The following is a 27,057-nucleotide window of genomic DNA, read 5'->3' as shown; positions in this document are numbered from 1 at the left end:
AATCTAGGGTAAGACTCAGAGCTGGGTTCTGGTAGAGTCTGTACTTGTGTGACTCGGAGCTCACTAGCAGCAAGTGTACTAAGCCCTGTGACATGTTCTGGCAGTTGAGACTTCAATTAGGGATTCTGTAGGAGAGCAGCTTCCCTTGAGGTGAATGCTCAAGAAACAAGTTTCCTCTACTGCAGATGTTTGCCATTAGTTCAGAAGAATTCAGATAACTGAACCAACAGTGAGCTCGCTGGCCCCATTCACCTTGTTGTTATTTATGCACTATACATAAATCTTCAACCTAGATACTTCATTTTTTTTTTACCTTTTATTGTTTTTATTGAGCTACACAACCTTGTCCACTCCCCTGTTTTCCTCTCCGCTTCTACCACACTTCCAATTTACTCAGGAGATCTTGTCTTTTTCTCCTTTCTACGTAGTTCCATGTATATCTCTCTTAATGTCTTCTTGGTTGCCTAGGTTCTCTGGGGCTTATTTCATGTTATAACTCACTAAAGTATTTGCCAGGCATTTTCCCCAAACTACAACCACTAGTTCATCTTTGATTCTAATAATTTTAAATAAGATGTATGTTTCTATTTTGCACTGTTTCTTACCCTGTGCCTTTAAACAGTGTGGACTAATCCATTTCGATCATTTCCTTCTTGCTATTTAATTGCTTATTTTGTACTGATATTTATTGGCCAAGCTCTCTTTAAATTGTTAAGATTAAGAAAGCTATAAATTTATGCTGTTAATATATTATTTCACAAAAATTGTGCCAAACATAACCATGTTGTTAATTTCATCTAAATAGTAAAGGTAATGTGTATATAAGCCTTAGCAGGCAGTGAGTAATTTTCACCTTCTGGGTTAATTTTTTAGATGCTTGTTGAATTCAAAATGCTCCATTCATAAAATTTACAGCTTAAAACTATAAAAAACAGAAAGCTGAAATACCACCAACTGCACAATAAGTCACGTTGACTTTGAGAGCAGGTCAGCCAAGATGAACAAACGAGTCTTGTAATTGCAGAGCCGAGGTCAAAAAATTGGCCCTATCAAATAAGGAGGAAGAGGAAATGCCGCTGACCTAAGGAGAGGTCATAGCATAAGACTGCATAAATGCCCACTAGCTGTGTCGCTTCATCAGATAGCAGCTGTAGAATGTTTCAAGAAATAATGTTATGTAGACGCTAATTATTTCCTGAGAATGATTTTAAAGAGCATAATAAATGCAGATAATCCTTAGCCTGCAATGCATCTCGAGTTTTGTTTTGTTTTTAATCCATATGTGTATGACGCTTTCTTAGCAGTCCTTTCAGTCAAGTTTCAACATAGGACAGCTCTTAGGAAAATGCTAGAATTGGGGGAAGGATGAGAGATTAAATGAAAGTATCCTTATTCAGACATATATAGTCTGAATATACACATACATTTTCATTGCAGGCAGGGCTAGGGATATAGCCCAGTTGATGAGATGCTTTGTGTTGTGTGCATAAAGCTCTGAACTTGATCTATACAACCGCATAAGCCTGCAATACCAGGACTCTGGATGCTAGATAGAAGCAGCTGGATCAGAAATTCAAGGCCATGCTCAGCTACAGAGGGAGCTCATGGCCAGCCACAAGAAAATCTTTCTAAAAATAAAAACAAAATGGAACAATCCTTGAAGGTTAATGGAGATAAGGTGTCTTCAAAGGTTTGAAATCTGGAGAGATAATACCTCAGGTCTATCTAGTGACTCCTCATAGGTCTATGATTCTAATGTACCATCTTCAAGAAGCAAGTGACCAGAGGATTCTGTCTTAGACTTGAACAAAAACATTTGCCCTAACTCATTTGTACCTTAGGAAATCAGCTGAAAGTTAGCCAGTGGGGAAGAGAGATGGCTGTGTCTTCTCTGTACTTTTGACAGTTAGCAAAAGACTCCAGGATTACAACACCTCTCTCTTGTCTGTTGAAGTTGATGAAACTTTTCTGACAGAGGAAAAGTTTCTTAGTTTGTTACCATAAAAGTGAAACTCACACTTGTATTGTGGTGAAATATTTAGGACAGGCCCAACAACTGAGGACAACAGGTTTAGCTTCTTTAATTAGCCAGAGTTATATGTGTAGTCAACTCTTGCCATTCCACTCCAAAAATATTGTGTGACATATATTTTCTTTATTTGGGATTGCTACAAAATTTTGACAAGCATGTTTTGAGAGAAATTTAAATTGCCACAGCCTAGATATATTACAGTGGTCTCTCTTTTGATTTAGTTCTGGACAGTATGTCATCAAAGCTGCTACTTTTTTACTCATTTTGAGATTCTTCTATAGCTGTTGGTTAAGGCAGAGCTAAACTGAGTAACGCTGTTTATTGCATTCTAGGTCCACCAGCTGGTTCTTGCTCAAGTCATTCCCTGCCCTAAAGAGTTCATGGATGCTATTTTAATAAATTTGATTCGTCAAAACCTAGGGGAAGTGAGAATAGACGTGTGCAATTTTGCAAAATAAGATTCATACAGGAATAAGGCGTTGTAAGTAAACAGCACCAACAGATGCAAACTGATCCAATTACCTTTAATTGACATTTGTTTCCTTCAGTTTGTAGCAAACAATTCTAACTGGCAAATGTATATTTAAAGCTGCTATCAAGAGGGCAAAGCACGGCCAAAGACAACAAACAATAAAAATAAATAACTACCAATCTGCAGAAACAATAAGAGAAAAAATGAAAATGATAGAGACGGAAGCTTGTTTCTTTTCAGAGAAGTAAAAATCTAATTTTGTTTGGTTTTGTTTTTCATACAGTGAAAGCAGAGAACACAAGACCTAACTCTTTCTGGTGTTGCTGGGTTCCCTACAGCCATGGACATTATGAGAACCAGAGTTGAGGAAGCTTTCTGCCTGGGTTTCCGTCCTAGCCTTTCACCTGTTTTTTTTTTTTTTTTTTGTTTTTCTGGTGGGGGTGGTGAAGGTGGAAAATGTCAGCTGTTCAAAGTGCAGGAAGCAAAATCAACATCAATTAATGTCCAGTGAAGTTTTCATTAGGTTGCACTTTAAAGATTCACGTAAATATTCTCGGTACTCAGATTGAGATGTAATCTATAACTCAGATACTCTTGATAGGGCAGAAATAAGAGAATTATAGTTCCACTTTAAGTGTGGTTGACAGGGGCAACATCAGCCTGAGAAGAAAGCTCAGGGTTTGCTAAGCATCCTGGGATAACAAAAGGTGTAGGCATACTTAAAAGGTCACAAGCATGTTTTGTTCTGTAATAGACAAATTAGTCTTATTTTAGGAAAAAAGCATATTTTTTTTAATGTTTCTTAGGGGAAAGGCAAACTTTTTCTATCAAATTTTACAATTATCTCGGGCCCACTCCCAGGAGGTTTTGTGACATTCGTGAAGTCTTCAGAGCCTGAAAAAGCAGAGACAAGAACACGCTACAGGGCTCATTTGAACCAAGAACACTTTCAAGTGTGTTAATTTAGTTCTCTCTTTGTGTCCAGAAAACACCTCTGTTCTTCAAGCTAGGAGATGATTAAACAAAAATTACTTCCCTTGGCTAATTCTGACCTTCTGTAAGCTTCAGTATGGAATCCTCCTGATTCGATGCCTGCAGACCAGAGGCTTAAAGCTTAAGCAAATTGCTCCATGTGGGAAAATCGAAGTCCTAGCCCAGGGAGTGCTCTACAGCATGTACTTTTCATCAATGACGCGCCTTGTCTCTTTACTTTCTATTTATCCCCCATTAAAAGATGGTTAGCTGTATGAAAAAAAAAGAAAAAGAAAGAAAGAAAAAGAAAAAGGAAAAGAAAGAAAAAAAAATTGAAGTGATGAGAGGGCCGGAAGGGGTTAATACCGAAGCAGATCAGGAAGCTGAAAAAACAAAAACAAAGTAGCGAGTGAAAGCCCTTTAAAGCCCCCGAAGGAAATTCAATGGGCCTCCTGTTCCTTTAAACTCTCGCTTTTGCTCCCGCTGACACTTTTACCAAACTGCAGTGGCGGCCGCTGGACCCCGCAGTCCAGAGCCACCTTCCACCAACCCTTTGCGCGGGTCTGGGGTAGGAGTGATTTTTGCTGGGATGGGGGTGGAGGGGATGATTGTTAGTAGCCAAAGCGACTCAGGTTTGATTTTTTTTTTTTTCACACCCTAACGGTTGCCAGACCAGCCCTCTGTTAGGGATGAAATGCTATTAACCCTTTAACGCCCAGGTCGAACCCAGGAGATTGTGGGCACCCGTTGGGGGTCTCATCTCCCAATTGAAGGTTGGCACCCGGAAACCCGAGGAGCCTGGTGGGTGCAGGCGGCTTTTACTCCGCAACGGAGGGGGCGAGCAAGGCGGGTCGATGGTGTCCAGGCGATCAGGATCTGTTACAGCCCAGCGTACCCGTCCTCAGGATCCGGGAGGCTCGTGGGGCCGCAGTGGCCCTCGGACTCTCCCCAGACAGCCTTCCTGGGCTTCATTTGTGGGAGACTTTTCTGGCGCCCCCGAGAAAAGCTCAGCCATTGAACAGGTCGGTGCGGGCTGCTGGTTTCGGGAGGAGGAAGGTGGGAGAAGCCTGGAGGAGCCAGGGGGGAGGGAGGAGGGCGGAGGGAGAAGGGAGGAGGGTTCCGCGGCGGATCTGGCAAATGGCAAGCCTCCTACCCTCCCCAAAGTGTAGAGCTGGAGTGCGCCGGGGAGCGCGGCGGCGCCTCTGCCACCAAACTCCTGGGGCTCCGCGGTGTTCGGATCCATCTCTTCCCTAGTCCGCGGAAGCCTCACCAGGCTGCAGCTTCACTTTTTCCTCGTTTTTCTTTTTCTTTAAAAAGCACACCCCTCTCCACCCCCGCCTTCTGATCACACAGCCCAGACATTCCCGGGCTCATCTCTCGGGGCAGCCCATCTCTTCGGCTGCCCGTGACGACGCGCGCCCAACGTTGGGCGAAGCAAAGAAGAAAAACTTGTCGGAGGGGTTTCTCCAGCCTCCACTAACCCGCCCTCTGCCGCGAACCTCAACCATCCGTGGGAGCCAGTCCTAAGTCTGGGAAAGTTCCTCCGGTGCTCAGCTCCCTCTTGGATCTGCATGGCACGGGTGCTAGCTGTGGAATTAGATCTGTTTTGAACCCAGTGGAGCGCGTCGCGAGCGCTCGGAAGTCATAGTCCTCGGAAGACCGGGTGGCGCTGCTTGTGAGGACCCGGGAGTTTGCCGGCCCGGCTGCAAGTGACCTTTCCTCCTCGAACTTGGTGGTCCTGTGTCGGCTGAGGGTTGCGAAGGTGGCAAGTTGAGGAGAGAGCCCCCGAAGTCCGGAGAGGACTAGTCTGCCCCTCCTTCGCTCGCCTCTGTTCTCTGCTACTGTGAGAGAAAGCCTATCGAAACTGACCCATTCCTCCGGATCCCATCCGAGACCCACCGCAGAGCTCGACCGCTAAACCCATTCCCACAAAGAGCCCGGAGCCCAGGGCGGCAAAGACTCGCGGGGCAGGGGAGGGAGGTCGAGGCAGCAGCATGGCGAGGTTCCTGAGGGCCGACCTGGCGGCAGCAGGAGTTATGCTACTTTGTCACTTTTTAATCGACAGATTCCAGTTCGCCCAAGGGGAGCCTGGAAATCAAATCACTGGTAAGATGCACTTTGCTCGATTCTTTTTTTGTGTGCAGATGAAGATCTTTCCGGTGCCCCAGTACCCCTATTCCCAACCAACACCCACCAATTGCATTGCCCTTTGGAAACTTATCCTAGTTGGGTTTTTTTTTGGGGGGGGGGGAATGCATTTCCCAAAACGGGGAAGAGGGTTGACCAGAAGGTGTTGGAGGCCAGGACTTCCCTGAGGCTCTGGTGCTTACTCCACCTGGGCGCCAGGGGGTGGTCCTGTCTGCCCCAAGTAGCCCGAGGAAGCGCCAGTGTAAGAGCCAGCTGAGGTGGATACCTCGCCCTGAAGCTTGTTCAGGTCAGGTTGTCTCCCTTCTGCTTTCTCTTTCCTTGTAGCTCGGAGAAACTGAGCCTCTGCACCGCACCGACCGTGAAAGGGGTGATGGAGGATGTGTTGACAGCCAGGGAAGGCAGGTCTCCCCCTGCCAATAGAAAATGCCTTGCTGCCTCTGATCCCTCCTTCTGGCTAGCCCCACTCGCTACCTCGGTGTAGGATTACGACGTGGGGTGTCTTAGGTGCGGCAGGGTTCAGGGAAGGAGAGGAGGTGGAAAAGCTGGGGGCGGGCGTGTCTCTGAGGACTAGCCCTGGCCCTATTGTCCTCTGCCTCTCATTTCCACCAACAGGCCCAAACGTGTCAGCGGTTCCTTAGCGTTCCTTTACACTGCCCTGGGAGGAGTCAGGGCCTCCAGTTCCTCACAATTGGCCACAACCCTTGCCCTGGTGGCCTTTCTGGCTAGGTGTAAGGCAGGGAACGGTGTTTCGAAGTGAACTGGGACTGGCTAAGCTGCTTGTCTCCCCCAGACTACCTTGCCCACTGCGACTCTGCAGCTTGTTCCCTATTTCTGCCCATCGGTAAAAAAACCAACAGGCAGTGAAACACTAGGGCAGGAATCTGTGAAGTCCTGCAGACTCCCAGAGCGGGTGAGAGCAAAGAATACTTGAACAGAAAAAGAAAAGAAAACGTCGTAGTTAGAGCTATCATTTTTGTTCTATTTTGCTTTGCCTGTCTGTGTCTAATTTGAGAGAGTGGCAAACGGTTCCTCGGAAAGTGTGCATAGGTACCAAGCTGTCAACCTCGGAGGAGTCATAAAAAGAAGTCAGGGAGGGGCACTTGGGGATTCCAGGTGAGGATAAGGGTTTACAAAAACCCTGAATACAGTTTTACCACCTTGAAATATATCGGATGGCCCAATCATTATGTTTACTGCCAGAGTAAATTTCAACAGAGAAAGTGAATACTTTTTTGGTGATCCTGTTTGAGATTGGAAAGATGTGTATATTGGGGAGCAGAGGATGGGCTATGAGGACGAGATAAAAGCTGAAATTAAAATGAAGACTTCCAGGATTATTCGTGATCGCCTAGGATGGTCCTCATCAATGGACATAAGTTCTTAGCCATTTATAACATATCAGCGCACTGTACTTCTGTTTATTTTCTTGATGCATTTCATTAGTTGAAACATTGATAATACTTTTGCTTCTTCAGAAAGCAGCACTTTACAAGATGCAGGAGTCATCTTTATGAGCATATTTGGAATAAATATATGTAAAATAATTTTGCAAAATGGGTGTGCGTGTGTGCCAAAATACATCCCAAGTTGTTTGTTTAAAAACTTCTTTGGCACTTGGAGTAAATAATGCATTTACAGCAAAAACAAATAAAAGAAAGACTAACACTTCTTATTAATTTCTACTGAGGGCAGAAATTACTGACACCCATGTTAAATTTGCTTTTCTAAGGCTTCAACTGGAGAGTGGAATTCATTGCACTTTAAAACTGACCAGCTTATGGAAAGCTTTTGCTTTGGGGAGTCTGACATACCTACATTTACAAGATAAATACGCCAGAATTTTTAAAGGAATTCACTATTTCTAGTGGAACTCTTAGAAGCATTGTGCTCCTAGGATTGGGGTGGAGGAATGAAATATTTTTTCAATTCTATAGAGATTTTCCTATAAGCTGAAATAACCAAACAATGTTCTAATGGGGTTTAATGAAATCACCTTGAAGTGTTTTTAGCTTACTGAATAAAACAGGGAAAGGTGGTTTCCCAGAAGAAAAACAATCTACTTTCCATTGTAAGATGTTCGGTCTGAGAGTTAAATATCCAGACAATAATTCAGAAGTGAAAAGTTGGCATGCAGCACTCAGGGTTTTTGTTACAGACATTTTGGCAAAGAAAAAACATCTGATTTCATAACAGGACTTTTTTGTACTTTTTAGTTCTCCAACACTGTGGTTGATTTTACTGCCACCAGAGGGCAGAGACACCACTAATTTCTTCTACTCCTGTTCCTAATATTTCCGTGTTCTAGGTATATGTAGTTCATGTTTAATCTGTCATTTTCTTGTATTTTAGCTGTTCTTTCTCTGCTTGGGTATTTTTGTGTTTCATTTCCAGTGGATTCATCCAACTTAGCTGGTGCTGTTACTAATCTGTATTATTTGTTGTAAGTTTTCCTGTTGACTTACTGGGGCTAGAGTTTCTGTTAGCATTGGTATCCAGATTATTGGCCCAACATGTTAATCTCCAACAATTACTCATAACGCTCCATAAAATGTTTAACATACGAAATTGAAATGAATTTTCATATCTTGACTTTGCATAAGTTTGGACTGCCACAGAAGGGTGGTCTAGAGTAGGCTTTTCATTCATGGATATCTACATGGAGACAAAACATATTCTAAAACAAACCTGGCTTTAATCATTGTAGTCATACCATTTGTAAGTTGTCCGTGTATTAAGAAATGGATGCTACCAAAGCCTATTTCACATCCTTGAGAATTTGCTTGAATGAATTTAGAAATGCAAGATGTTGCAAGTTTCTTCTCTGCAAGAATCAAACAGGCTCCTGTAGAGATGTAGCAAACATGTACATTTTTTTCTAAATGTTATCTCCTATTACAGAAACACTCTTTTTAAAGATAAATGGATTGACCTACAGCTGTGATCTTGAGATTTAAAGATTTCAGTTTGTTTTCCACTTGTTCTGAAGACCATGACCTTAAGGCCTGAGCCACTGCCCCACCCCATCTCCTTCTGTACTCTTGAATTCTCAGCAAATGTTCCCTGAGTACCACATGTTCCCACCATCTTGCCATCTCTCCTGTTCTTTTTTCACTAATTCCATCTCCCTGCAAACACATTCTACTTTCTCTTACTCGCTTGTTTCTAATAATACTCCCCTAGAAATTAATGCACTCACTTCTTGCTGCCTCCTTTGAAGCACTTAAAGGACTTTGCCTGTCTCTTGGTTATTTTTGGTTTTCCTTCGTTTGTACTGCTGCATCTCCATCATATACCTTTTTAGACCAGCCTACTGATCCGCATTGCTGCATCTTCATCATATACCCTATTAGACCAGCCCTCTAGTCCCTACAGTCCAGGTTCATTGTCAGCATCTTAGGTCCTACTGCAGCATATAACATACAGGCATGTAATAAAATACCTGCAGAACTGAATGTAACAGCATAGAGCTGTAGTTCAGGATTGATTACTGACCTGAATACAGCCCTGAGAGATTTTTAAGAATTCTTAAAATAAAATGCTTTCAATCAGTAAAGTGGAAATGGATATTAAAAGCTAGCTTCATGGAATAATAGTTTAAAAGCAGAGTATATGATCTAGATCTATCAAACTTCCTCAGTATGCTGGCAGATTGCTACTTGCCTAAAGTCTCATACTTCTTTTTAACTACTTAAAAATTTTATTTCTGTCTGTTTGTCCTTTGAGACAGTTTTTTTTTTTCTGTTAGCCCTGGCTGTCCTGGAACTCACCCTGTAGAGCAGGCTGGACTTTAATTCAGAGACCTACCTGTCTCTACCTCCTGAATGCTGGGATCAGCTTCCCTATGCCTTCTTATTTACTAGTAAAACTTCTAAGTTTACTTACTATTCTCCTGTATTGCTGATTTTTGATTGCATATTCATTAATATTTTTAACTTTCTGTCTTCAAATACAGTATATGTAGACATTGCTGTATATACATATGTACTCATATGCATAAACATACAAATACAGACATGTATAAAAACATACTGTTGTATTTTCGTGGTAATTAAAACTACCAGATTGCTTTGGTTATTTGGAAAATTGTTTTTGAACTGAGCTGTGCTAAGGTCTATAGATGGATTTTAATTGTCCCACCACCCAGATCAAAAATAGCAACATGGAGAATTCTTATTAATTATGACAGCTCAGATGTTACCTTAGGTGGTGTGGAAAGTCCTTATGTACATGTGTTGCTTTTACTGGTTAATGAATAAAGAAACTGATTTTGGCCAATGGCTTAACAGTACATCGCCAGGCTGGAAAAGATATAAAGAGAGAGTAGACAGAGTAGGGAGAAGTAATGTAGCCGCTGTCAGAGACAGACATGCTAAATCCTTGCCAGTAAGCCACAGCCACTTAGTATACACAGGTTAATGGAAATAGGTTAATTTAAGATATAAGAGCTAGCTAGCAATATGCTTAAGCTATTGCCAAAATAGTATTGCAAATAATATAGTTTTTGAGTGCTTATTTCATGGTCTGGACAGCCATAAATGAACAAGTGGCTTCTGACAACTCTTAGGCTTATTTCTAACTAGCTCTTATAACTTATTTTAACCAATTTCTATTAATTGACTTTCTTCTGTGTGGCTTTATTGCCACACATTGCTTTATTCTATACTGCCAATGTTGATTCCTCTCTGTCTGACTGGCAACTCTCTGAGTCGTCTCTGTCATCTTTTTCCCAGCATCCTCTCTGGCCTGAAGATCCTGCTTGGCTGCTGAATATTCATCTTTTTATTAAACTAATCTGAGTGACAAATCTTTATAGTATATTCCACATTTCTCTCTTTTTTGTCCAAATAAAAAGGAAAGGTTTTTAACTATAATATGACAAAACTATAAATAAAAAGAACAATTATCAGGAATAATTATATTTACAATGTCTAGCCCATCTGCATTTGGCATATTTGGGGGAAATGTTCCATTACTTATCCTATCTTTATGAGTCCAAAGCTCTATACAAATTTACCTTTTTGTCATAACTAAGGAAAACTATAACTGTGACTGTCTAGTTTTCTATTCTATAAAAGACCTCAGAAGGATATAACATTGCCTCAGTAAACAGGGAATGCAGAACAAGCAACTTTCAAAGGAAACTACAGAAACAGCTGACTGACTGGCAGTCACCCAAGGTTCCTTTGCAATGTTAGGGCATTCATCTTAAGCCTACAGGCCTAGAGTAACTGACAAACTTTTATGTGAACCATGGTTTTTAAAGGACTGTCTTACCCTGCCTTGGCAAAGTTTTGCAATCAGTTTTCTTTGAGTTCTACTGGTCTAGTTTGGACACAAACTGTCAGCAGTCAAAGGAAGGGCAGGTTTTACAATAAAGAAAGTAAACTCCATATGGAGATTCTTTGATGCCCATTATTCTTTTTTGAAGTAAATTTGTGTCTCCAGAAGCAAATGTGTCTTATTGTCAAGAAAAACCTTAAGTTATTAAAGCATTTTAAATGCTATATCCTGTAGGTCCTTGTCACATTTGAAAATCACCTATCTACCTAGATTATATATCTGTATAATCTTGAAAACATACTTAATTTAAGTTTGATAGTTATAGATGACTATTAACCTATAATTGTTATGCTAAATAGGTTTTAAAGACTAAAACTTTACATTACATAATTAAACAAGCTACATAGGACATAGGTACAATTCCTTAAACAAGACTAGAAAGATGCATACAGTATAACAAAAATAACCTTAAGTTTGTATCAATATACAAAAGTCCATACCAATGTAAAATATTTGAGACTAGTGGGTTGTTTAAAAGTAGAATCAACAATTTACCCTTTTATCTCATCACTTTTATATTGTATCCTTTTTTTCCTTTAGAAAGAGATCCTTGAATCTAACTCAGTTGTTTAGCTTTCCCTTGACCATGATGAATAACAACTTGTAACCAAGCCCCCCCCAATGATAACATCGATAACCCATCAAAAATGATCAAATGTCATCTACTCTACCACTTGGGAATGTTTGCATTGTGTTCTCTAGACAGTTTCCTATTGTCTGGGGGTGTTGGAATCTTTACGACCCTGGGAAATTTGGGATAATGGTCAAATTCTGGTAGAGTTAGCTGCATTAATTGCTGTCCAGTCTCTGTGCAATGCAAAAATGTAATGCTTATCTGAGGTCTTGGCTGTAGTAGTCTGTGAGGCTGGACCATCTCTGCAGTCTTGAAGCTGTTCTGCATACAGAACTTAGAGGAAACTGCAACAGAGGTATTCTGAGATGCTGGATCATCTGGGCTACCTATTTTGATGAGTGTTTGGTCTCCTTGCTCTCCAAATACACAAACTACAAATTTCAAAGATACTAGATTTCAAAAATAATCTACATATCTGTATTAACACAATATGGAAAGGAATATGTGGGCTGTACAAGTCAGTTAAAGATAACTTTTTTTTTTTGTTCTATGTTTGAGCAGGTAAAAGGCATCTGTCAACTTTATGAGTCTGTTTGGACACTGTAATCAAAACGCAATATAACTCTCTATTCATGCCATGTCTCATCTCAGAGCTGTTCCCATGTCAAAGGGTCAGCTTACATGTCTCCTTTCCTGTCAGGAGACATTACATTATTGGCTTCCTCTCCCATGTCTGTAGCCAAGATATGCAGGAAGTCTACCATGATCAAATCTGATCTCTATTAATTTCGAAGGAATCCACACCCTTTTGTTTCCTGTGGAAACAAGAGCTCAACCTCTCTCCCAACGTAGCACATTGTCTTACTTCCACTTTGAAGTTAAGACATTTTGAAAATATATAGGTTGGTTTAGTGTTGCAGTTTCCATAATTGAATGTCTCTTAACAGCTATTGTTTTTGTTCATTTGAATTAAAAAAATTCAAAGTTAACAAGACATCGTATAGGATCCAGATACCCTGTGTATTTTCCACCTTTACCCAGCTTATTGTATTATTACCCCACATTCTCTTTAAAGACTTTATTATTTTTAAACTATTTATTTTTTCTTTGACTGTCTATACCAACTTTTAAGCCTATGCACATCTTTTAAAAAACACATTGTAACTTATGTGGAGGTGATTTTCTGTCTGAACCTGCTTTACTCTGTATCTGTAACCATTTCTGTCTGCAGTACCAAAACCATAAACCTGCTACAAGGCTCAACTCATGGCACACTGACGTCTCAAGGACATATGAAGCTGCAGAGAGACATGGCTCTTCACTGAAGCCTACAAGAGAGACACAAAACTAGAGAACAGTGTTTGACTCTGTTATTGTGTTTTTTGACCCTTCTGAAATCTTTCTCAGGTGTTATGTGGATATACGTAGCTGTATATTGGGTGCCATTTGTAGACATATTTTTCTGTCCTGTCAGCCAGCTCCCAAATAAGACATAGAGACTTATTATAAATTCTAAAAACTCGGCCAATAGCTTAGGCTTGTTTCTAAGTAGCTCTTATAACTTAAATTAACCCCACATCTATTAATTTACTTTCTGTCTTGTGGATCTATTATCTTAATTCTGCACTGCCCATGTTGTTTCCTCTCTATCTGACTGGCAACTCTCCAAATCTACCCTTCTTCTTCCCAGCATCTTCTCTACCCCCAAAATCCAGCCCAGCTGCTGGTCATTCAGCTTTTTATTTAACCAATCTGAGTGGCAAGCCTTCACAGTGTACAAAAAGATTATTCCACAACAAAGACCTCCTGCCACTGACCTCACAGGTTTTGGAGACCTAACTATAAACCTTGGTATGATAGCTTCCTTCGGGAGGAGGTCACTGACAGTGTTTCTTCACACCATCTGTGACCTGTGTAGGAAACAGAGTGTTTGGTCTCCTTGCTCTCCAAATATACAAAATTTCTAAGGTAACATATCTATCTGTATTAACACAATAGGGAATGGAATATGTGGGGTGTACAAGTCAGTTAAAGACTGCACTTCAAAAATTCTCTTTGTGTGCTTATTTTTTTGTTTTTAGAGACAAGATTTCTCTGCATAATCCTAGCTGTCCTGGAAATCACTTTGAAGACAAGGCTGGCCTCTAACTCAGAGATCTTCCTGTCTCTGCCTCTTAAGTGCCGGAATTAAAGGCATATGTCACCACTGCCTGGCACAATATTTCTTAATGGTACTTTTTTGAAACAATTTGCTCATATCTTGTTAATATATGACTTGTTACTTCTTGGTTATCTTTGGTATTGTGGATCAAACTCAGGGACTTACACATGCTAGCCAAGTGATCTCCCCACTGAGGTACATCCTCAGTTCAAATCTTTACCTGCCAAATGTGGGGCTCCTAAAAGAACTCAAAGTTCAATTTCTGTTTAGCCTCCAACATATACAGTCTTTCTCATCTTGACCTTGTGTATGAACTTACCTTGTCTTCATGTTGTGTTTGTCCCTGTGATTTGTACTTGTCAAACTACACAATGAAATTTGGTCCTTAAGTAAACAACATTGAAAAGTGGTAGTCCCTTTAAGAATACTTAGGCATTTCCGAAGATTCAGGAAGTTTCCCAGGGAAGATTAGTTCAAGAACAGGGTGTTGTAAAGTACCCCCAGTCCCTGAGTGTTTACCTCTTTCTCTTAGCTTTCTGTTTCTCCTCTGTGTTGTGACACCATAAGACACGCACTGCAAGAGCTGTGTGCAGATGTTTATGTTGCTCCCTTGGGAGTTTCAGTCTCTAGAATCATAACTAAAATCAACTTTTTACCCTTTCTAAATTAGCCAGTATAGTGTACTCTGTTACAGAAACAGAAAATTGACTAAGATATCTTTCCTCACTTAAAATACCATCTTGTAAATCTTTTGGAAAATTGGAAAGAAGCAAATCTTACCAAATTTCCACAGTGCATTCAGTTATGCACCAGTAAGCTACTTTTCAGTTTAGTCTTAACCTGATGAATTCTAAAGTGTCCTTTTATTCTGAGCACTTCACCTCCCAGCTTTAATTATCTTTAGAGCTTTCCATTTTGGAAGGCTTTTCTCCACTGAGGTTCTTGTAGAGTGCTTTCATTCTGACCCCCATGATATGAGTCTGATCCACTGAGGAAACCACTACAGAATATAAGTCTGGGAAGGGTGCTTTCGTTAGCACGGTTCTCCCACCATGTATAGTGTCAAGTCGTGTATGGTCAGGCCAAATTAACCAACAGGGAAAATATGTACATGTAGTAAAGTACCTCTTTCTGTTTTTAGAAAGACAGTGAAGCTATTTCCCTTTTTTTTTTCCTTTGAGTACTTTGTATTTTTTGCTCATTAATGAAAAAGTCAGTATGATCTGGAATGATTATCCAGATTGTGCATTTAAACAGATTCTGAAAGTTTGTTTGAAATTAGCAAAGCATGTTCTAAGCCTGCTTAAAGTCCAGATTTAAACTTCTTCCAGTGCATCCCCTAGCAACAAAGACTGCTGTTGTCAGTCTTTCCTTTATCTGTTACCATAGCAAGTGTCTCTTAATCTTGTCAAGAAAAGACAACAAAAGTAGAGACACAGGCTTTCTTAAGATTGGTTTAAAATCTTGTTACTCATTTTCTTTCTCACCTATTTCTTTTACTTGTCAAATGAAAAAAAAAATACTTAAAATCTTTATAGTTCAGGGCTCATCTCATAAATAATACTAAAGAGTATAGTTGCTTAGTGGATAGAGTAAATATCTGGATCTTTAAAGGTGAATTTTCTGCATATTCCTTGAGTATTGTCTGAGAGGAAAAGTCTAAAGTAACCTGATATAGTTTCATGAGTATGGTGCATGGATTATTTAGGAAAGGATAGAACATTCCTTATTTGGAATGTGGTGCTCTCAGTATGCAATGACAGTTTTGGGGTGGAAATGGTGTGTTTCTGTATGTTTGCAGAAGTACCCAACCTCGTTCAAAGTTAAGATTTGAACAAATAAACAACTAATAAAATTTTTATTCTCCTGAAGTAGACATAAGGTAGGGATAATTTGTCTCTTTGAATCTAAAATTTTCATCATGTGCCAGCCTTTTAGGTCTATTGTGCCTGAAGCTTATGTTGAAACCTTGGTATATTTTGCCCCATTCTCCTCAAGATTAAAACTACCATCATTCCCATAAAACCAGTTACTTATTTAGTATGTGCTTTTGTTTGCTGATCTCCTAACCTACTTGAAGGCATAGTAAGCATACTGGACATGAAACCAGTCTTACATGTGCTTTCTTTTGAATGTCACTTCTCCATTTCTGCTTTTTCCTCTAATAAACTGAGAGAGATCTCTATACAGATCTTTGAATGTAGTATCCACTGAATAAGCACTCACAACAAGTGCATACAAAATAATTTTGTGGCATTTTGAATCATATTCTCAGTACATATGGGTTACTGAGATGGGGGAAATCTTATCCTGAATTTTTGATTAAAATTAATTTCAACCTCTTAATTATTGCTTGTCTGTCACTTATTAATATGAGCTAATGCTTGATAAACATGCACAATTATTTTAGTAGTCTTACCTTCTAATTCTGCTCTTAAATTATGACTATTTACTACTTAGGTCTTGAGAATGTGCACTCTTGTTTTTTGTTTTATAATTTAGTATTTTAACTCAATAATTTCAAGAACCCAAAGTTTAACTAAAACACTTGCCACGGTGTCTTTGAAGTTTGTTCTTTGCTCTTGTTTGGAGTAGGAGTAGGGAGGAACCCTCAAGAGTTTTCATCACACAGGAGGCTTAATGAAAATATTAAGTGTTCTGTAAACACCTAATAACCTGTAAAAATAAAGTTGACTAATAAAACTGAAATAAATCTTTACGTTTTTGTTCCAAATCATTCTTGTTGCCTAACTTTTTGTTTTCACATTATAATTTGACATTATAGATTATCTTTCAGATTGTATATTTGTGACTCATTTGATTTATAGCATATGGTTAAAATTTTCAAATAGATTTCACAATTTATCTCATTTAGACTAGAAAACATCTGAAGGCTTTTAACATCATACCAATGGCTACATTTGTTCATATGACAAGGTTTGATGGATATATTATACAGCCATTTTGGTTGAGGCTGAGTTGGACAATAAATGCCTTCTGATTTTCCTTATTTGGGAAATTATTTGTAATTTTTCTTGTGCTAATTCTTTCCTTATTCATTTATGCAATTATTCATGATTATATAATTAGATCTGTTGTGAGCAGGGTGGCCTGTGTGTCTTTACTTATATCTATTATTGTTATAGGCAAGAGTTACTTATCTTTCATTTAGAGCTAGAATTTCCAGATTCCTGGGCCAGGCAATGTTTGCAATAAAAGATAATTCCTTGGGTAATCCCTACTGAGGTAATAAACTTCAAAGATGAAATGGAGTAAATTCGTAATTATGCCTTTGTCGATATCACACAGTCTTAATTACTAAGCTTTAGAATAGTCTTTGTATCTGATGGGGCAAGCCCATTCTTCTTGTTCTGGCTCTTCAGATATTTGGCTATGTTCATAGGCTTTTACTTCCTTCCTTCCTTCCTTCCTTCCTTCCTTCCTTCCTGCCTGCCTGCCTGCCTGCCTGCCTTCCTTCCTTTCTTCCTTCCTTCCTTCCTTCCTTTCTTTCCCATAGCCATTTATAATATAAAATATCATAAGTGTTTTAGGTTTTGTTAAATAAAAACTCTTCGGATTTTGATTGAGGTCAAGTTAAATTTGGGGTCATTCCCTAAAAATTCAAGCTTTAAATATCTGGGAAATTATTTGGTTTCTTTTCTATAACAACTAACAGACAGAACAAGTTCCACTACAGTACATAAGAAATTGTTAATAGTGGCCACTAGGCAGTGACCACTTTCTGTTGAATGAATGTCCAAAACTGGAAGACTGGTGCTCTTTCCTGATAACATCAACGAACTCACCATAGCTCCCAAGTGGTTGTTAGGAAACACAGAGTGAATCACAGGTTAGTTCAGGTGCACAGCACAATCAAGAAAAGTCATATTTGTCTGACTCAGGAATTACCCCAAAGGAGAGCAAACTACAGGCAAGTGGGAGGAGAAAATGATGACATTTATACTGTGCCCCTTAAAGAAACCTATCAGTTCCACAGAAAAGATTCTTGCATCTTATTGGATATTATCATTTTAGACAAATTAATGTGGGATATCATGTTTGTTGATACTAGATGTTTTATTGATATATAAGTTGTGTGTGGATATATGGCATGAAAATAAAAGTGAGGTTGTCTAGGGGAAGAAGGTACCTAATAGAAAAAAGAAGAGGAGAAAAATCAGAGTACAGTCTGTGTAGGTGGTAGTGAACATACTTGCATACAAATATTCCTTGTGAACCCAGTGTTATGTCAAACAAGTAGGCACCAATAAAAATATTTTCTCATCTAAGGACTGGAAAGGTGACTCAGAAGATAAAGTAAGACCAGAGATAAACAGTATCCATGTAAAAGCAACGGTGCATGCCTATAACTTCAGTACTGGAGGGTTGGTTTGCTGTCTAGCAAATACTGAGGCAAGCTATAGGATCAGTGAAAGACCCTCTCTCAAAAACTAAGGTTGACAGTGATGTTGTCCTCTGCCATCTGCATACTGACCCATGGGTATATGTAATACACACACATCTATGCATAAGCATGTATATCTGCACAACATATATTCACACATATGCACATAGAATACACTCATGAATGCATACAACACATGCACACATACATACAACATAACATAGACAATAAATAGAGCTGGTGAAATAATAAATAACTCAGATTGAGGGTTCTTCTTATTTTTCACTTATTAGTTTATTTCATTTCAATAGGAAATTTACATTGAAAGAAAGTAGACATGACACATTGTTACCTTCTAAAGACAATGCATTTGTGATTCTTTTTAGATGGTAAATATTTCCAGTTAGAGGCTCAAACTTCTCCTTCATTTCAGTACCATGGCCTAAACTCCACCTCCTCCATATTATGTGTGTCCTCCACACACAATGTACGGAGTGTGCTGTAATCAGGAGTAAATGGTCAAGTCAGGCAGCTGGATTTCTTTCTTTGTTGTTTTGACTTCCCTCCTTATCTTTTTAACATCTGTTGTTCATTTCAGATATTTTTAAAAACAAGCATGATTCAAAGTCATTCTGCAGATGATAGTCTCATTGTGTGGACATTGCAACACAGCTCTACCCAGGGAGCCAGATTTCTGCAATCTCAGTTTTGTCAAGTTGCTTTTAGAATAGACATTTGTCCAGCAGAGCCAGCCGCTAAGAAGCTGATTGTTTTTAATCATGTGCTAGCATCTGACTTCCGATGGCTTGTTTCCATTCTCAGAGTCAGCCACTATACTTATTTGCTTACTTCCAAAGTATATCTTGCCTCCAAAACTGTCTTGCTGTAATCCATTGGTAACAGTTGACTTTCCTGTCACTGTGACCACAGTACCTGACATAAAAAACTCCATAAAGGAAGGGTTATTTGGTCCAATTATTTCATAGGATTTGGTCATTTATGGTGGGGAGAGTGTAGTGGAGTGGGGCAGTTCCTGTTATTTCAAGCTGGAAGCAGAGAAGGGAATGATAGCAACCTGATGACTCTTTGTCCCCTTTTATTCCAACTATGCTTCCTCACCCATGGATTGGTGCAGCCCACATTCAGGAAGAGTCATAAACACCCAATTAGTCTTCTCTGAAAATGCCCTCCAGATATACCCCAAGGCATGTCTCACCAATTTCCTAGGCAGTTCTAAATCCAAACAAGTTAGCAATCAAGATTAACACACATGCCAGACTCATTTCACAGCTGGAAAGACCTTTCTAAAGTGCACATCTGGCTGGCTGTTGGAAATGCTTTCATGTATATTTGTTGCATTTAAAGTAAAGATTAAGACATTTGACAATCTACATTACTTTTTATTACCAGGTCCAAACTTCACTTCTTCCTCTTCCTCCTCAAGTTTTCTACAAGGTCTCCTAAAATTCTGCTTCCTCGGAGAGTAATCTTCCATCCAGTTTTTTGACTTTGTGCCTTCTTTCTCTTTCACTCCTTCATTCATTCATTCTTTCTTTCTTTTTGGTCTTCAGATAACTGATTTCTGGCACAGTGAAATTGTGTGTGTGTGTGTGTGTGTGTGTGTGTGTGTGTGTGTATTTCTCTATCAGCACCAAGTCTAACTAAGATGGAAACTTCACCAGAAAGTACTTTACACATCATTGTATCAGATCTCATCCAAATTGTAACACCTATGCTTGTGCTTGATTCTGAACGGCAGCTGTTAGATAGCATCTGGGATTGACCACCACTGAATCACTGACTTGAGAGACAGAAAGCATTCCTTACAACCTTGGTGAATGGTAGGATCTGCCTACTGTACCTCTTGTGAAATAGAAATATATTTGTTCAGATTTTTCTGTTAGGCAGATCTTTGTTTTATCACCTTTTTTCATATTTTAGGCAATTTTCTTTGTCACAATTACTGTAACATGATAACATGGGTTTAAATGTCAATACCCAAAATACAAAATACAAATCGGAGTTTGGGCATGTGAAATTGGGAAATATATTTGAAAAAAAAAAAGAAAAGAGAAGAAAAGGACTTGGCTTAGTCTACAACTATACCACCCCAAATGTACCCGATGACATCTGATTTTGGAAGCTCAGCAAGGTTGGGCCTGACTGGGACCTGGATGGGAAGACATCATTTATAAAGGTGGGTTTCGAACTTTTGTAAATAAAGGTGGCTTTAGGAATGATATGGTCGCAGAAGTCAGGAAGGACAAGATGTTTAGTATAACTATTTTTAAAATGTAGTTTTCAATTTCTGAGCTGTATAAGTTTGAATAACATTTCAAAGGTCACAAATGATGATATTTTAATTTCCTGTAATGATTTACATCTGAGCCATATGGAATTTGTATAATCCGCTTCCTAGGAGTTTGAAAGATAAATGTTAGAAAATATTCCCTATGACGAGACCTTTAGACATTTTTAGAGCCATGATATTGGCTGCCTTTCAAGCATACCTGCTTTCAGCAGCTGTGGAGATCTCTAGAACTGCACTCAATAAGTGATACTGACTCCTTCAAGGTCTTCAGTGGGAAGCACTTGCCCACATTACATCAGCTGGGGTGAGTATCTCCCTTGTACTCAGCCTCCTGGTTTTGCTCTTCTCAGAGTGCACCCTTTCATCCTCGCCTTTGTTTTTATTGGAGTGTTCTTCAAAGTTCTTCCCATCCTCCACACTAATTGTGTGCTGCAGACATCTGATACTTTTATCTGCCTGATATTTCTTCTCTGTTCTGGATACAGGACCCGACCCTCTCATTGTATAAGAATGTCCTCCAGCTGAGCCTGTTCTGTCCTACTTCCCCAGAGTGAGCATAATTTGTCCTTATCTTCAGTATTTACTAAACCTTACTGTACTGAATCTCTGATCAGCTAACCAGTCCTTGATGTGATATAGTTAGGATCATAACTGTCTTCAAAAAGATATGCTTGAAGCCTTGGTCCTTCTATTTAGGAGATGAAGATAGCTAAGGGTATGTCCATGAAGCATTCAAGCATTCATTGGTTCCTTGGTCCCTTGCTTTCTTTTCTTCTTCTTCTTCTTTTTCTCCTTCCCCTTCTCCTTCCTCCTCCTCCTCCTCTTCTTCCTCCTCCTCCTCTTCCTCCTCCTCCTCCTCTTCTTCCTCTTCTTCCTCTTCTTCTTTTCTTCTTCTTTTGTTTCCTGGCTACCTCATAGTAAACAGGTTTCCTTGCAACCTTCCTACAGTGATGTGTTGTTTTGTATTGACCCATAAAACAGTGGGGACAGGCAAACTGACAATGAAACCTCCGAGCCATGAGTCAGAATAAAGGTTTTCTCCTTGGATTAATTTTTTCAGATATTTCATCACAACAATGGGAAAAATGCTAATATACTATAGTCTGAGAGAATGAGTTTTGTGTCTGTTTTACTCTGGGATTACTGCACTGGGAATATGGAGGTCCACATTCATCTACAGACAATCTTATACTTCCCAGTGTTTTAAATCAGCACATTCCAATTTTGAGGTGTTATTTCCCTGCAAAGGACAAATCCTGTTAAATATATCAAAGATTTCAGTTCCATCACTTTTAATATAATTGAATGTTGTAGACTTCCCCTTCCATTAATTTACAAGTATTTTTGTGTAGAGAAAGCATGTTTGCTTTATTATTTAAAACTTAATTTGTATTATTGATACTTGTGTTCAGCTGGATATACAAAAGTAAATATATTTGTTATATTAATTGTGTTAGATTTTTGGTTAGAGTATGATTTCAGTGACTATATTAACGTAATTCAAATCTCTAATATCATGTGACATACACAAGAAATTGTCTTCTTGATTTATATATTAAACTATCTGACCCAACTCAGTATTTTAATCTTTCATTGTGCTTAACTCTTTTTCCTTATTTTGCTCTGAAGTTTGTTCCACTTTATTATTTTTCTTAAAGTGTAAACTTTGTAAGCACTAAAAACTAATGAGGGAAGAAAACAATCAACTTTTTAATGAAAGATATAGCATTGTTTTTGGTAGTATCTCAGTCTGTATATGTATGCAAAACGGGGGGTGGGGGCAGGGGAGCAGGCAATCATTGCTCCATATCTGGTACTCATTTGTTTTGCTTATTTTATAGCATGGTTTGGATTTCCCAGATCACTGATATTTTCATAGAATGAAAAACATAATTGCATTTCAGACATAATACCTAGAAAAAATAGCCTCTCAATACAAACATTACTTTAATTATAAAATTTTGCTTTGTATAGATTCATTGACTCATTACTCCAGTTACCCCATCTATTCAAAATTAACCAATAGTTTTAAAAACTAAACAGAGGAATATGTTAATGTGTTTCTTAGAATACTGTTGTAGGTTGACTAGAAGCTCCTGTTTGCTGCTCAAAGAATGTTTGTTAAGGAATTGGTTGTCAAGGTGGTGCTATTAGGATATGTTAGGATAGTTAAAGTGTACTTTAGTGTAGGGTTTGAGGTCACTGGGAGTGAGCTCTTCTTTGTCTGAGCTATCATGGTCCGTCCAGTCAGGTAAGTGTTGTTGCTTTCCCATGCATTTCCAGCATTACTACCAGAGGCTTAAAACAGACCTACAATGAACCAATAAGAAGCCTTTTGCCTTTATAGTTCAATATCTCGCATACTTTTTATGCTAAATGAACACTTACTAACACAGAAACTTGAATGTTTGTGTCATATCCTTTAGAAATAGTTCAGAGACTTCCATATGCTAGAATTTACAGGAGACATATAATCACAGTGTGACATTTCCATGGTATGATATGATTCTTTCGTAAAGTTCAGTTTGCCTAATTTTCTTACTAGTTCATCTTTCCTCCATATGCATACTTCAGTGTAAACTTTCTCCATATGTATACTTCAGCTTAAATAGTTCCTGTTAATTCAGTTTAATTTCATATTTTCAATGCATGAAATATATATTATATGAAGTATGTAACAAATATGGTATGATCTATGTAATGTAGTCAGAGTCGTCATGATTGAGTCGCCTCCCACACTTCTGAACATCATATCATTAGAGACTAGTTTTCAGCCCATGAACTTTTGGGGAGTAACACAAATCAAAATCATAACACTGTCTAAAAGGAATATAGTTTCAGGAGCCTGGTAGCATGAGTCCAAAGGACCAGCCCATTTAGTCAGCAGAGTGACGAGGTCGAGGAGGTGTGTTACAAGAGTTTACATGGCAAGAAAAACCATTAGGGAGAGCAGCATTCAATTGTTTTATTTACTTAAATGATTGTCGGATTCCAGGTAGCTTTTTCTCAACAACTTTGCTTTGCCATTTAACTGGCTTTGTGACTGTGAGCAGAAATATGAAACCTCAAACCTCAATTTCTTCACGTCTACAATAAAAACACAATCACCAATTTATGTTTTAACGAAAGCTGCTGTGGAACATTTCCTTCTCTGAAGGTTTGCTTAGTATCTTGGTTCCTTTCCTACTGCTGTGAGAATGATGAGCAGTGAAGAGAATTTCATTGTTAACGACTCAGTATTAATCACCAGTCTCTCCGTGTTTAATCCTGCGGGAGATAAAGCCATGCCATGTTGACTTTAGCTTTATCATGAACAGTGACACTGGAGGAGGCTGAAGGAAACCTCAGACCAATCACAGGTATTCATGGCCAGGTACGCACTGAATTCCCTGCAACAAGTACTCCAGGATGCTCAGAGGCTTATGAGCTCTGGGATTCAGAGCATTTCTGTTGTTCGCACCCATCTCCCACAACCCTACTCAGACCCAGTAAGCTTAGGGTGAGATTTGAGTTTGAAGAATATTGTTCCTATAAAATATCTACTAATATAACAATCAAACAACTTGTTACTTTTTTAAAAAAACAAATTCGTGTTATATAACTTATACAAAGTTCCTGGAAACTGGCTCTCTCTCTTGGCATAGGCTGAGGACACAACATAATTCTGCTGTGTCATCTACTATGAAGCAAGAGAATGATGTTTTGACCGTATTCATAAACTTGTCTCTGGGATAATGTACTGCCTTAGAGATTGTGAAATTCCCTTGGATGACAAGTGAACTTTTTTTTTTTTTGATAATGCTATGAATATACAGAGACCTTACATGCTACCTACATCTTAGTGAATTTACCTGAAAAACAATGCCAGAAATCCTAAGATACCATCCAGGAAGGGAAGTCAAGGCATGTCAAAATATAAATGAATCCAAGTCTAATAGTACAGTTTCCTGTTTTCTTATTTTCCAGAACTGTGCAGAACCTTTTGTGTTTAAAGTGAGTTAATCCTCTACATAATAAATAGCAGTGAGGTGCATCCATAGAGCTCAGAGCAATGGAGCAACACGTTTACAACCTCCTCAACAACCATAAGGATGTCTCCTCCAACAGTTTGTCATAGTCCTTAACCTAAGAGAGTCATTTGTTTGGAATATTGTAATATTGCAAACTTAAATGCTGTGGTTGGAGAAATGGCTCAGTTAGAGGACCCATGTTTGATTCCCAGTACTCACATAGTAACTCACAACTGCCTGGAACTCTAGTCCCAGGGGATCTGATGCCCTTTGCTGGCCTTCCTGGGCACCAGGAACACCTGTAGTGCACAGATACACATGCAGACAAAATACCTATAAACATAGCAAGATGGGGGGAGCAGAAAAAATGTGTCACATGAAAGCACAGTGACCATTCATGTTCTTCCTGTCTGAAGGCTTCAGAAGAACCATTATAATAAAGAGGTGAGTACAGTATCCAGATGCAATAGACAGAGAAAAGAAACTCTGGACAGGGTTCCTGTTTTAATGCAGAATTGTTGAAAGTCACTGCTAGTGATGCTGTGAGACTGGGGATGAGTATCATCTCTCTATGAGTGTGTGTGTGTGTGTGTGTGTGTGTGTGTATGTGGTGTCATATGAAGGCATCAGAAAACGGCCAGATAGGAATTAGTGGAGAGAATCAGAGAAGGCTTCATAGAGGAGGAAGCAGGTCTCGATGAGTAAAAACGCATGATGAAGAAATAATGGAAGGACCTTGAGGACAGAGAAGGACACCTGGTATGCCGTGTAGTAAGATGCCATTGCTTTAGGGTAGGGTCAAGGAAAGGCCTCAGAAGGTACAAAGCATGATATACTTGCCCTAAGTTGAAGGCTGTCCTGAATGTGACAGCTTATTCTTATGACTGAGTGACCAATTCTGATGGACCATTTGTAAAGGTCTCTAGGTATGGCGTGCGCGCAGTGGGACAAGAGAATTTGAAGACAGAGTGTTCGGCAGACTACTGGGATGTGAAGGTGGAGCATGGTGACAGAGGCTCAGAAAAGAGCGGTGGTTTAGGGACTAGGCAATGGCTCCACTTCAGACTTAAGAATTGGCACCCTCATGGTGCAGACATTGCACTGGAGCTTCCTAATCTCCCAGGGCTGCCAGGTCTGTGAGGTCTCAATGAGATCAAGAATCAGAGTCAGCAATGCACTATGGGCAACAGTGAATGGGAATAGACAGCGATCAGTAGAGAGGTTGAAGTCCAAGAAAGGTGATCTGAGAGAGGTAAACCAAGAAAGGAGCCCAGAAGGAATAGAACAGTGATCTGGAGAAGGACTCAGATTTGTAGCAGGAAACTCAGAGTTCCTGGGCAGAAAAGCAAAACAAAAGCATTATTCGTTTGGCAAAGATGGAGCTCTAGTGGATGGAAGTGGGCAGCCAGTGCCAGGCCATGGGAGAGAACATGAACATGAGAGCAAGGATTGCTAAGCTTTTTTGGAAACATCTCTGGGAAAATTATTATGGAGCAGTGAGAGGCGAGGTCATCGAGGAAGGGTTCTGGGGAAGCAGCCTGGGGGGAGGTGCAGGCCGGGCATACAGCTGTGCTCCAGGCACAGGAAGCAGGGTTCCAAGAACAAAGCCACGGCTCTCTGCAAGTGCAGCCTGACTTGGAGAACATCTTCTTTAACTGTGTTTGAGGCATTGTGGTTATTGTGTGATAGCTAATAAAAAAATGTGACTAAGACTTAGACAATGTCATGTCTGATGTCACCTGAAGTCATTTCGTACAGGAAGTCTCTCGAGTATACCAAAGATTGTTGGAAAGGGTGCTCCAGAAGTGACTGTGGGAAAAATAGCCAAATGCTGTTTTCTCATTTAACTCTGACCCAAAACATGCCTGTGACCTGATGAAGAACCTATAGATGGTTTGAAAAGGATGTAGAAGATGATTTGTTTACTCTCAGATTTTTTTTTCAAACAACATATTACCTAGAAAGAAATGTGGTAACGGCCTTAAGAATTCAAATAATAACATGGGGGGTGCTGTTCTTCACTGGTTAAATTTTTACTCTTACTCTTTTATCACATTGTAATCATTTTATGACTTTTGTGAAGTTGAATTTTATAATGAACAAAACATTGGCTGCTGTATAATAGGAGAGCAGATAATGCAGAAAAAATCATTTTTAATATTCTAATACTTAGGGAATCTAGGAACTAAGAAGTTGATCTTTTATGAATATTTGGAAGTCTGTTTCACTAAGAAACTATAACTTTACAAAGGAGTTACTGTTCTCATCGAGGTGAGTTGCAGTTTTTGTCAACAGTCATTTTATGAAGTTGTCTGAGGACTCAAAGGACAGATTGTCACCTCTGTAATGCACTACCTGTAAAACATTCCACAGCGGCTTGAAGTTTAGAAACAAGAGAAGACTCAAGATTATTCAAGGTTCAGATTAAAAGCCAAAGTAAAAGTTAAAGCCACAAACGTTTTTCTCATCTGAAGGTGTTTGTCAGGATGTGTTATAAGATAGTTTGTTTAATAATGAGTCATCGCTCTGTGTCCTCAGTGAATGAATGTGTGTGTGTACCTGTGTGTGTGGATGTGTGCCTCTGTGTGTGTGTGTACCTCTGTGTCCGTGTCTATGTACCTCTGTGTGTGTG

General features: G+C 39.4%; 1 protein-coding gene across 1 annotated transcript in view; it reads left to right on the top strand.

Moving 5' to 3' along the window:
* Positions 1 to 4,640: 4,640 nt before the first annotated feature.
* Positions 4,641 to 27,057, top strand: part of Plxdc2 (plexin domain containing 2) — a 392,448-nt gene continuing 370,031 nt past the window's right edge. Inside the window, exon 1 of the mRNA XM_048461163.3 lies at positions 4,641 to 5,582. Coding sequence (XP_048317120.2) covers positions 5,471 to 5,582 — 112 coding nt within the window. The 5' untranslated portion in view covers positions 4,641 to 5,470. The remainder of the gene's footprint in view (positions 5,583 to 27,057) is intronic.

The sequence above is a fragment of the Myodes glareolus genome, chromosome 14 (assembly GCF_982192425.1).
Source record: "Myodes glareolus chromosome 14, mMyoGla1.1, whole genome shotgun sequence".
Taxonomy (NCBI): Eukaryota; Metazoa; Chordata; class Mammalia; order Rodentia; family Cricetidae; genus Myodes; species Myodes glareolus.
Note: the sequence above shows the minus strand (reverse complement) of the source record. Positions and strands in the feature narration are given on the sequence as shown.